At 35.6% G+C, this 13,277-nt stretch overlaps 1 protein-coding gene across 1 annotated transcript in view; it reads left to right on the top strand.

Moving 5' to 3' along the window:
- Positions 1-274: 274 nt before the first annotated feature.
- Positions 275-13,277, top strand: part of nhlrc2 (NHL repeat containing 2) — a 44,842-nt gene continuing 31,839 nt past the window's right edge. The window contains exons 1-2 of the mRNA XM_006630832.3: positions 275-472; positions 3,076-3,228. Coding sequence (XP_006630895.1) covers positions 307-472; positions 3,076-3,228 — 319 coding nt within the window. The 5' untranslated portion in view covers positions 275-306. The remainder of the gene's footprint in view (positions 473-3,075; positions 3,229-13,277) is intronic.

Genomic DNA, 13,277 nt, shown 5'->3' with positions numbered 1-13,277 from the left:
ATACAATACAAGAATAAATTATAAACAGTGAAATTACTCAATCTATTTTACTAACTATAAATTTAGATTAGAAATAAGCGAAACTGCAGGCATAAAAATACAGATGACTGGGCAGGTTATGTAAACCAGGTAAATCAATTAGTAATGGATTCTATAAACGAAATAACAAAGAAATCCGTAAAATTATGTATTAATTAATATTGATATTTTATATGGAATATTTAATAATTGTCATTTGCTGTTTTTGTGTTGAATGTGCAGCTCATGTACAACACTCCCTGCTTTACTTAACACTGACTTGTGAAGATGGCGACAGCCTGCAGCCTTACTGCTTTAATACCAGCTCAAACACAGTTGGACTACGCCCTGGTGGACGCTGTCTCTGTGCAGGAGAAGGAGAACCTGGTCTTTCAATATTTGAAGAAAATAGACTGCAGGCAGCAGGACTTAAAGGTCCCTGAATTCGAAGGAGGTGAGTTATTTTGTGAAAACAGTGGAATTTCAGGAGTCGGAAATGCCTTGGCGCTTGACGAGCAGCACCTGTTGATGAGTGATTGGGAGAGTTAGAATCTTAAAACTGATCATCATTTATACGTGTCGCTTGCAGAATGATTGGTTCCCATTCTCTGATTTCAATGGTGCTTGAAATGTGTAGTACTCGTATTAAGAAAGTAAGAGTTAAGGGCTGAATGCCTAAGACAGAATGCTTCACATTTGTCATGCGATGCCGGTGTGCTGTTGGAGTAAATAATAAGTTAGGCTGCTGGTTTCAGAGCGGCTCTAGACTATGCGTGATGGACCATACTTGCCACATATCAGGTGTGGAAGGATGCTGTTGTACCATAGAGCATAGAGGTGCTGTGTTTGGTTGTAAAAAATGGGTTCTTTCCAGATCGTCACTGTAAATTTAAAATTTGTTCCATGTTAAATATTCTGAGTTGACGAAGGAAAACATTTAGTAACAGTAACTTTAAGGGGCCGACACAATAATATACCATGTTGATGATTCTTAGGAATTATAGTTTTTTGGATATATTTGTGGAGCAGCACTTTTCTTGTTTTAAATACGATGTGTTGTCATGGTGACTAGCTTCCCTTTTTTGTTAAATTATGTTGAACACCGTGTGCAAATCTGTTCATGTTTAAATGCATTATGGGTCAAAATAATGTCCAAGCCTTTGAAACATACTGTGGGTCACAATCTGTTGTTTTATAACACTAAATAGAAGTTAATGACTGTCTATCCCGTCTATATGACTACATATTTAACATGAAATGATCATTCCCTTCCTGTTAAAATAATATTTTTATTAAAAAAGTAATATAAAATAATAAAACACCTTTTATTGAAAGTTTACTTTAAAACTAGATTCTCAAAGTGCTTTACAGTAAGACAAAATCAAATATATGAAATAAGAGTTAGTACAATAAAAAAGGGTTTAGAGTGCAGTACAAGTACAGTATACAAAGTGGCATACACAGACATCAATTAAGTAAAAGCCTTGTGAAGAAGAAAGTTTTAAGAGCACTCAGGGAAGGTGAGTCTGATATCTTTCAGGATAGATTTCCAAAGCTTTGGGGTGTACCAAGAGAAGCCTCTGTCATCCATATTATGGAGATTAACTCAGAGGACAAAGAGGAGACCAGGTTGTAAGGTGGTGTGTAGGAAGATAATAAATCAGACAGATATCGAGGTGCCTTATAGGTGAACATGAGAATAATGAAGTCGACTCGAAGCCTGATGGGAAGCCGGTGCAGGGACTCCAGGACAGAAGTAATGTGATCACTCCCATGCAAACTGGTCAGGATTTTGGCTGCTGAATTCTGGACATATGGAAGTTTGTTCATCTTGGATTCAGATACCCTAGCAAGTAGGACATTGCAGTAATTAAGTCTACAGAAGATGAATGTGTTTTCAGCTACAGAAAAGACAACATAGGGTGCAGTCTGGTGGTAATTTTAAGATGGAAGAATGATGTTTTTACAGTATTGTGTGCATGAGAGTCAAATGTCAAGCCTTGGTCAAATATCACCTCCACGTTCTTTAATTTAGATTGTGGATGGCACTGTGCTTGAATTTCAGAGGGGGTTACTGCATTACAAAGCTTATGGGAGGTTCTGAGAAGATTGCCTTCAGTCTTGTCTGTTAAAAAGAAGGAAATTTAAGTCATCGAGGTTTTTATGTCAGAGATGCAATGAGTGAGTGTAAAGGCAGCCGCTTCAGTGTCAGGAACAAGTAATAGGTTTATTCCATGCTGAAAAAAAGAAGAAAGAGAACACAACGTTTTGGCCGTGGAGCATTCTTCAGGTGTGGAGGTGGAGTGTCAGGTTAGTATAGACCAACATAGAAATAATAATTCAGAGTATGTGATCTTAATAGCTGACCAAGTGGGAACATGTAAATGGTGAATAGTAAGGGGCCCAGTATTGAGTCCTGATGACCACCAGATTTAATGACCCAAGCTTCAAAACTGAAACTCCCAAGAGAGACAAAGTGATGGTGATCAGTAAGGTAAGAGTAGAACCACTTAAGAGCAATGTCAACAACTCCAGTCTGAACAAAGGAAAGTAAGATGGCATGGTTAACAATGTCAAGAGCAGCACTGAGGTCTGAGAGGATATGGTTAGATAGAGAATTGGAATTAGAAGCCATAAGAAGAAATGTATTCCACAATCCAGAGAAACCGCTTTGGATTATTTTGTAGCACTTTACTGCTACAAGAGCAAATAAAGGATTCAAAGCAGTTTCTTAGGTTGCTAAATATAAATGAATTAATGTAAAAAGTTAGATCAGCACAAGAGTTGACATGACCATGGCTTTCCACAGATGGATCCATCTTTTTTTCAGCAGTTCGTTGTCCTCTGTGGTACTGAAGCTAATTATATCAGTGGATTCTGTAACCTCTATACCAACACTTGTAGCTCAGTGTACTGCACTAATAAAACTGAACCATACAGCCAAGAAAATTGGTTTTCTGGTATTGGGGAAAAACTTGGATGAAGTCCAGTGTGCAGGAAAAGAGGTGTAATGCTATGACTGGATTATGATGCCTGTGTCCCATTTTGAAATTTCAGGTTTGGAATGGCTGAACACCAAGAGTCCCCTGTCATTTGCGGAACACCTTTCAGGCAAACTGGTGGTGCTGGATTTCTTCACTTACTGCTGCATCAATTGCATGCATGTGCTTCCTGATCTCCATGAGCTGGAACAACTGCACTCTGATAAAGGTATTTACAGGCAATGAGCTAGGAATGATACTTCATGCAGTCACTCTTCCAATTGGCTTAATAATATCAATGTTTTTGGTATGGTTGTGGTCCCACAACTATGTGTTGGGAGCCACTTTGTAATATGTAGCATTGACATGCTTTTATCTGCAATGAGTGTATACATGTATAGTACTGACCACATTCTCGCAAAGAGATTCCTATTAATAATATTATTATTATATTCTTGCTTCTTAATGTCCCGGGGTTCGCAGCTAGCCTGGCTTTATCATGTGACCAGTCGCATTACTAAACAGAAATAGCTTCACTCGGTCCTTCTCCCCTTTCGAGATGTATGACAGCCTAGGCATTTTCAGGACAAGCCTTTTTCCTCACTGTTGAATAATTGTTTTAGCCTTTTCCCGTTCTCATTGATGAGCTTCTTCAGTTTCTCTGGAAACACTTCTCTCGCCACGTGATCAGTCGATGCCTCATCATCCGTAAACTTGAGGCTGTAGAGAGAGCACTTCTTAAAATTATATTTATAGAAATATTTACTTTTGTTTAAATGTAAAATAAGTTTGTGAAAGTGCTACATACAACTATTGACATATTTACCCCCTGATTATTGAGTTAATGCCCTATTGGAAAACTAATTAAGTACTTTGTTATCAATTTGTGGGATTTTTCACGAATTTCAGGGTTTTAAAAACCTAACCTTTGCCTTTGACCCTTCCGTAAATGAAAAGGATGTTTTTTTTCCCCCCAATTAGAGACTAATTTTAGTTATTGTTGTATGCATCTTGTGGAATTATTAGACACATACAATTTAGATGAGATTTTTACACCAGATTACCACCATTATGTAACTTTTGTTCTCTTTTAGTATTAGTATTATTAATATTTTTAAATTAGTCTCTTATCAGAATGCATTCCAAAATGGCAAATAAACTGGTGATATTAGTCATGCAAAAACTTGAGCCATTTGAAAGGTTCACAATGTTATGTGAACTTGTATGAATGAACTCTTTTGGAGAACAGTCCATTGCAGAACAGTTTAATATGGTAGCAGTAACATTTATGAGGGTACATTTATAATCAGTCTTATGGAACATGCTGATAATGTGGTTAATTGTCTGATTCAAACACTTATTTGTACAACTGGTTAACCCAGTGCTACAGTTTCCCGCACAATGTAAAACATTATATGCACATTGTCAATAATCTGCAAAAAGGTTTATTAGCTTTTGTCTGTGTCTGTGCAGTATGTTAAAGTTATCCCAGTCTGATTCCAGCCTTTTCAAGGTCGGTCAGGTACTGAGCAGAGGACCTGCTTTACATTGGTAATGTAATCATACTGGATCCTTTTCGTAATATGCTAGTTTTTACCTTCTGTGCACTCCAAGGCAATCAAATATAAAAAGGTATTTTTTAGAAGCTATGTTGTTCACTGTTGTGTTTAGAATTACAAAATGAATCCTGAGCAGAAATAGCCTGAAATCCTGCTGTAAACATTTAATAAATATTATCATTACTGATTGTACTTTTCTTCTATTTAAATAGCCTTTCTATATTTTTTAAAATATCACAAACACATTACCCTGTTAGACCCATTCAGTACTTTTCTGTCATTGGAATGGATTAATGTAAAAAACATGTGTTTATTTCTCTATAGCCTGGCTATAATAAAAAAAGCCTTAGACTGTATACTGTTCTAGCATTTACCACTTCCTCTAACTGAGGCTCTGTTGTTTTACATTGATGAAGCCAACAGTGTGGTCTAAGGAAACCACATTCTTTGTGCACAAATCAGTCTCTACAGGAGTATTCATGGGCAACATATTTGCTCATGTTTTGTCTGTTTTAATTAAGAGACAAAAACAATTACTGTAAACAGTTCAAGTGGGGAGCTGCATCAGCATGAGCTGACTGCAAAGGAACAAGTAAAGGTTAATTTCACACTGAAAAGTAGAAAGAGCAAATGCTTTTTTAGATGAATTGGGTAAATTACTGTTGTTTACTGTTGGGGGAAAATAGCCTTTATTTGTTGCTCTATTGTAATCAATGAAAGTTTAAGCTTTAGCAACTAATGGGTCAGCTAAAGAAAGAATTTTGGAAACAGGCTACAGAACAAGTAGAATTAACCTTAACAGGAGAAGTACCATATCAAGCAGTGCTTCAGAATTACTACAAATTCCAAGACAACATTAGCAGTATAAATTTGCTTTAAACTCTTGATTACAAAACTACAGAAGTAAACTTAACTGTTGTATGTATTCTACTGCAGCTATGCAAAGTGATCAGCTCCCTTTAATTGGTCTTACAAAGTTGGATCCAAAAGAAAAAGGATTATTTCATACTTCAAATTACATTTATAGAATAGGAAGAGATGGCCCTGCCTTTTAATTTATCTTGATGCAGAGCCAAACTATTAAGTGCTTCAAAGAATGCACAGATTTATCTCAATCTCTGCTGAAGTGCAAGAGCTTAAAATAGACCAAACTGTTCTTTGACCTAAGTGACTCTGTTACTACTAGTGCAGTTGTCCTGTTGCTTATTATAACCTTGCATGCAAACACTGTTCTGTTCCAGCTGTCATTTAATATCATTACCTCTAAAGGGCTCATCTGAGAAAATGGAGCTGCGTCTCTGGCTCTGCAAGGCAGCCAGAATTCTGTCTGATGTATTTCTAAGGCTTATCTTTGGCAATTCTTTTGGTCCATTCCAAGTGACGTTCAGTCAGTTGCCTGTTTTAAATTCCATTTGATATGTATTGCTTATCAACATGGCCAAATGACTTCACACTAGTCAGTGGTTTTGTATCTGGTAAATGAGAGGGTATGGAAGGGTGCCAGAGCAAAGCTCTCCTTTTTGAATAGTTTACATGTGATTTGAAGATTGGTGTGCTTGAAGAAGAAATAAGTACAAGTTAATGAAAAGGAGCAAAATGTGATAAGATGAGTGGTTGTTCTCTTCATGCTTTAAATTATTCTTGGTGAGGAACAGGATCATATCAACTGTCAGTACTTTTTTTTGAGGTTCAGATTCTTCTCAGTAGGAAGGTCGACACATATTCTGTTTAATGTTTAAAACAACATTTGATGTGGTGTTCAAAATAAGATGTGTCACGAGATCATTGTTGGTTAGTTTCACCAACTTAAAAAGATGCTGTTGATGGCCAGGAGCCAGTAGAGTTTTTTTTTACATGTGCCTGTGGGACTGTGACTGGGTCACCTCCCTGTGAAGTAATCATTAAAATCTCGGTGCAAATTTAGGGATTTTAAATGCCACTAAATTCTGTTTAAAGGATTTTACAAAAAAATATGGAAAATGGATAAATTAACTGTGTCTTGACAGCCGAACTTCCATCTGGTAACCTGATAGCTTCAGATCAGAATTCAGACAGTAAGCAAAGCTTTGCCTGCTCAGTGCTGGGGATGACAGCTCTCAAAGGAAAACCTGGTTGTCGCTTTAAATAGTCAGTTAAACAGTAGGTGGCACTCTTCCCTCTGGACCAGGATTTCCAAACAATTCCCCAGTGTGAGAACATCATCTTGTAGGAGGTACTGTCCTCTCTGTTGTTAGGTTATAGCATCTTGGTGTCATGACTTAATTCCATGCTGGGCTTGCTCAATCTGTTATGTGTAATATTCCTTCTTTGCTTCAACAGTTTAATTGTTTCTCACTTGATCTGTCGTGTAGTGTAACCGCTGGCTCAGAGTGACTTTGTGGGTCACTGCATATTAGTACTGGATGAAATGGATCCTTCTCATATGTAAAATGTTTTAGGATGGAAAAAAACTACATAAATGTGCTGGGCAATAGCATGAAATAGTGACCTGGACTCTGGACTACTGACAGGGTGCTGCTGTTGTACCTTTTGAGCAAGCTATTTGTATGTTGTTCCAGTAAATATCCTGCTCTACAAACTGGTTTTCACCGGGTCATTGTAAATGACAATTTCTCAATTGTCTTATCTGCTTATATAGAGGATTTAAAAAAAAAAATTGTATCTCTTTAGATAAGCTACTGATGTTTTCTTGTTGTAAAATTAAAATATTATTTTAAATTTTTATGTTCAAGCATTTTTTTTAAATAGAACATACGGGCACGAACTACCATTTTAGCCCATTTGTGATTGATTAAATTATATTTCCCTTTTTGTGTATATTTTTCTTAAAATGTTAAAAGAATGATAATTTAAGCAAAATGTGTAATCCAATACAACCCACATTGTAGGCTAAAAAATTATTTATTGGAACAAATGTAATTTAAATGCACTTAATCACAGGCCTATTAACATTCAAGAGGTGGCAACATATTAAAGACAATTATGCCTAATTATTCAAATGTAAATTATATACAGCAACAAAATAAACAAATGTTTATATATTTTATTAATAATTCTACAAAAGTGCTGGTAATCTGGTTTAAATGATAAAAATCTAAGGACAGTTCCTGTCAAAATTGCCATTGTCATGTGCCTTTTAAACCCAACTAAAAGTAAAGTCATTTGTGCACAAATACCCAGATTATAGTAAGGAAATGAGTAATCAGAAAGCACAAATGTAAAAAATGTAAATATTTTATCATTTCAGGTCTGTTAAACTATTGAAAACCAGGACATCCATATTTTTAACTTTGAATTCCCTACATGAAAGTAATTCTTTCATGTTCTAGATTAAATATACACATTAAATTAAAAAAATACATTATTCTTCACCTGAAGGTACATCAAATAAATGTGTGCAATATGTTTTGCAATGGCTGCTCCATGGCTGAAGTTTCAAAGCAGCTTTGAAGAGGCCCAGCAGGAGCTTCCCAAAATGTTCATATCCCAAAAATAAAAATGAACTTGTTTGAATTAAAAAGTGACTTGGTTGGGGGAAAAAAAAAACTACTGGATTTCTTGGGATTGTCAATAATACTAATAAATGAATGTTGTATTTGGGTTTCTTAAAATATTTGCCAGAGAGCTTAAATGGTGCATGGGTCTAATAGGTACACTTATCCAGACTTAAACCAGAGGATTGCATAGTACAGTATTGTACTGGTTAGAAAAGAACACAGGCACAGTTTATCAGCACTACCCTGTTCTATTCTCTTACTCAACTGGATTCCAATGGCAGTTTAATAATGACTTCACATAGTGTATACCAGGTTATGGACATGTAGCAACTGTAGTCAGATTTTCCTGTACTGGGAAGCAAGGGCTCCATGCATGACAATTGGCTTAGCATTAATTGTCATTAATGTATTTCATCCTCCCTTTAGTTTTGCTTAGTCTTTTTCAGTGGAGGTTTGGATGTAATATTGCTAACCATTGATCACATAGGCTAAACTAGTACAGACCACCTTTGGTATGAGACAAGCAAATTTGTTTACGTTGTGCATTGCAGTGAAAAAAAGTGAAGATGATACTTTTGCAGAGAATGGCATTTCATATCCAGACATCGTAACATCTCATCCTGTTAAAAGCTGGTATGAGCCCAGAAAACATTGAGATCTGAATGCACAATGCCTTGTTTTATCAGTTCATGATAGCCCTAGAAGTTGAGTCACAATTTCCATGATATCGTTACGGCAATAATTGTGATTGTTACAGTTGTAAGGATGCACATAATTGCTATGATTATGATGTATGAAAAGTTACCATCAGAACTGTATATATTGTTATTCTAAACATGCACTTTGTAAATCCGGTTATTTTATTCATTTAATACAAAGCAAATTCCGTACAGTATATTGTTGCTAAAAATACCAACTGCAAGCTTTTGTCATGTACAGTGGATATAAAGGTCAACGCACCCTTATTGAAATTGCAGGGTTTTGCAATGTAAAGCCAGAAATCAAGATGACAGACATTTTTCCATCTTTAATGTGATCTTGCAACCACCAAAATTCAAGAGAAAAACAAATAGATAATTATTAGGGAAATAATTTAAATTAAAAAAAAAACCTACAACACCCTGGTTGCATAAGTGTGCACCCCCCCCCCCAAAACTAATACTTTGTGGTACCACCTTTTGCATTTATTACAGCAGTTAGTCTTTGTCTTTTTAAATAAGTCTCTATCAACTTTGCACACCTGGACTTTGAAATTGTATCCCACTCTTACTGTGCACAGCCCTCTTTAGGTCATTCCACAAGTTTTCTATGGGATTGAGGTCTGGGCCATTTAAAAGACTTTGATCCTTCTTTTCTGAAATCATTCCTTGGTTGACTTGGATGTGTGCTTTGGGTCGTTATCATGTTGGAAGGCGAAATTCCTCTTCAGCTTTCTGACAGAGGCCAGCAGGTTTTTTGCCAATATATCTTGATATTTGGAGCCATGCTGCACAGTAGTTATGGTGTTCTTTTGATGATGAGCTGTGTTGTCTTTGTGCAAAACATATCTTTTAGAATTAAGGCCAAAAAGACCGTTGTCTCATCAGACCATAAGACATGTTCCAACATGGTTTGGGGTGATTGAATGTATTTTATTTTAATTCAAATTTAGATGTGCTTGGAAGTTGAAGAAATGGCTTCCGTCTTGCCACCCTAGCCCATAGCCCAGACATGTGCGGAATACGGGAGATTGTTGTCCCATGCAAGGAGAGACCAGTACCTGCCAGACATTCCTGCAGCTCCTTGAATGTTGCTGTAGGCCTCTTGGTAGATAAGTTTTCTTCTTGTCCCGTCATCAAATTTAGAGGGTCATCCTGATCTTGAACAGGAACAGCTGATTTTTATTTGGGGGTTAATCAGAATCAATTTGGCAGGTGTATGCTATTTACCTTTGGACATGATCTAACTGGTTGACTGGTTAACTCTGAACACAGCTATAGCCCCCATTATAAAAGGGTGTGCACACTTATGCAACCAGGGTGTTGTAGGTTTTTTAATTACAAATATTTTTCCTAATAATGATCTATTTATTTTTCTCTTGAATTTTGTTGGTTGCAAGGTCACATTAAAGATGAGGGAAAATGTCTGACATGATTTATCTTGATTTCTGGCACAAAAATCACAAAAACCTGCAATTGAAATATGGGTGTGTAGACTTTTTATATCCACAGTATGAATTAAAATTTTCTTTAGTTCATTTCAGTTATTGCAACATGTTAGTATAAAAATGTATATTAATTTAACAAGAATGAATAGGAGCATTTATTCAGACTGTTTTTGAAATGTGTAGCTATTTATTGTCATCTTGGCGTAACTGATTGTTTTTCTCTGACTTCACAGAATGTCTGTCACTGTAAATTAATGTTTTGCTTAATTAAATACCACTCCTGGCTTACTGAAGTGGCTTTTCCACTTGTATGACGGATTAATAATTTTATTATTAATGCCTGCACCCCACAATCTTATTATGTCAGAGGTAATGGCATTATAATCTAGATGAAATTTATAATTTTATACTTATTACATTGGTGGGATAAACAATTGAAAAGTGCCAGCCCTTAGGAATGACTTGGTAATTAATCTTATCCCTGTACTTATTTTGGATTTGAAGATTCATTACTCAGTATCCCTAAACAGGTTCTGATGCCTCGTTTGACATCTCATTAAATAGTAATCTATCCATTATCAGAAAGCCTCTTATTCCTGGTAAGGGTTGTGGCAATTAAATAGTAATAAAGAAGTTATTTGAGAATTCATTCTTAATTTAAAATCTGATTCATAGCTATAGATATACATTGAGTTTAAAGTTCTACTTGGAGAAAAAAAGGTACATTATCAAAACTCTTCCTTTGAAGACCAGTAAATTAAATAACAAATAAATGAAACACTGTGGATATTTTATACATACATTATACTTTTAAATGGTGAGAGCTTAACCCAGTTGTCAATCCATACATTTGTAATGATTGTAAAACAATCAACAAGTCAGTAGGTCTTAGCCTCTTGTTGTCCTTGGTGTCTGACCAAATATAACTTAATTTAAATTGTTTTTTTTTAGAATAGGCTGGGGAGATTCTAGCTCTAGGGAAGCCCAGTTGTTCACACTGTATAGTTATCCCCAGCTGGTAAAGTAAAAGCCAGTGATTGATAAATTAAACAAAATCCTGTTTTCTGTTATGCAAGAAAGAAAAAAATGGCTTATCGATCCAAGGAGATTATGCAACTTTTGTTCCTTCGAAGGATAAAATGATAACACATTGCTTTTATAGAATATTTTCATCCAGGAAAATCATGGTTAATCTGCTTCCATGTCATTGATTAGGCAGATTCTTCCATACCTTCACAACCCTCGGTATAATAAAAGGATAGTTTCTGTTTGTGGTTCTTGGAAAACTAATTTTCACTTTTGTTTTTGAATCTTTTGTTTCACTAAATTACCAACCTTAGTCGTCTAGGTAACTTTTTGTCAGTACCTTTCAAAGTTTTAGGTACTGTGGTTATTTTCAATTTCTTCAGCCTGTATGTGCAGGAGGTTTCTTTTGGGTAAATGCGAGTTCAGTTGGAGTGAGATCAAGCTGAACTTGCAGCTCACCTGTGTGAGCTTTGCAGACACCAGGACTAGGAGAAAATTTTTGCAATCCCTGTATTTGGCTATAGTCTGATAAAATCCTAATGACAGCAAGGTCTGATGAACACATTTTGTATTATATGTGTACAGCAACTATAGAACTCCCAATATGCTACATCAATAAATGTAATGCATCAATAAATGTCATATAATGCTGTCTTATATCAAACAAAGCAACACATTAGGCGACAACAAAGCAAACTTTATTTACTCATGTCAAAACTCAAGGCACTGTCTTATATGTAATCTGTGCAGTCACCTCTTCATAATGCTTGAGCCATGTGTTTAAATTTTCATCCACTATCATCTTAATTGTTTTTATGTAAATCATTTTATAGCACTTTTTGAGGTTTTTTGTTTCGGTGCTCTAACTCCTAGTTTTTGTAATGTGTTTTTGCTGTGCACATCTGTTAGTTTGATTTGCCTTTTAATTTTTCATCAAAAGACATTTGATGATGTTCTGATGTTAGCTTCCTTTTTTTAAAAAAACTTTGATATTTGCTTTTGATTACTTTCTTCTAAACAGTGGGTGTGTAATGGCTGATAACATAATGCAAATAATGAATTTTCAAAAAAAGGTGTTGGATGCTTTTGTTAAGAATTCCATTATCTACATTAAAGTTTTCAATGCACAGTGATTCATGATTCTATAATGACATGAAGGGTGCTTTATAATATAGGAGACAAAAAATAACAAAGTTATTAAAAACCTTTGCTGTCAGATGGGAAAGAGGTTTTTGTGGATGATTTTTAAAATCTAATTATGTAAGGTTTCAGTTGATAATACAGTTGTTCACTCATTAATTCTAAAGTTGGTGATAGACAGCTGAACTGAGTCTTTTTTGCTGCACAGTCTTCCTTGTGTATCTTGTTCTTATTACACAATACCTTGTAAAAGTATCTGGATCTTTCACTTTTCACATTTTGTTGCTTCAACGTAATCACATATTGAAATAGCAATTATTTGTCATATACACCATTTACTCCACACATTCAAAGCAGCAAACAAAAAGATTAGTAAGTAGATATATGTAATATTAAAATGAAATGGAAAAGTCACGACTTCATAAGTGTACAAATGTATTTTTTGCTCTGGCAAACCTAGATGAATTTAGTTGCACAAAATTGCTTTAACAAACCACACAGTTGAGTGATCTCTGTGTGCAGTAATAATGGTTCACATGATTTCAAAATAGAAACCCTACTTGTTTCAGGAGTGTCTCTCAGTCAGTGAATTTTAAGCAGAGATTTAACAATGAAGACTAAGGAGCTGCTTAGATCACACTGTCCCTCTACACTGAGTAGCCAGGCAAGAAGGAAACTGAGGGAAAAGCTGCCTCAGGGTATGTTGGTTGCAAAGGGACAAGTAAATGTTAATTTCATGGTGAAGAGCACAGAAGAAGAAGTGCAAAGTTTTGGCTGTTGAGCCCAAAGAAGTGTTATGTGTTTATGGCACTTCTGAGTGTGGTTCATTGAGCTGCTCTAGGTCATCAGGATTCTTTGATACCAAATATAGCACTGATGACTATGTCCATAATGCTCAATTTGCATTTCA

This window comes from Lepisosteus oculatus, chromosome 4 (genome assembly GCF_040954835.1).
Source record: "Lepisosteus oculatus isolate fLepOcu1 chromosome 4, fLepOcu1.hap2, whole genome shotgun sequence".
Taxonomy (NCBI): Eukaryota; Metazoa; Chordata; class Actinopteri; order Semionotiformes; family Lepisosteidae; genus Lepisosteus; species Lepisosteus oculatus.
The sequence above is the reverse complement of the archived record's forward strand: the minus strand, read 5'-3'. Positions and strand labels throughout refer to the sequence as shown.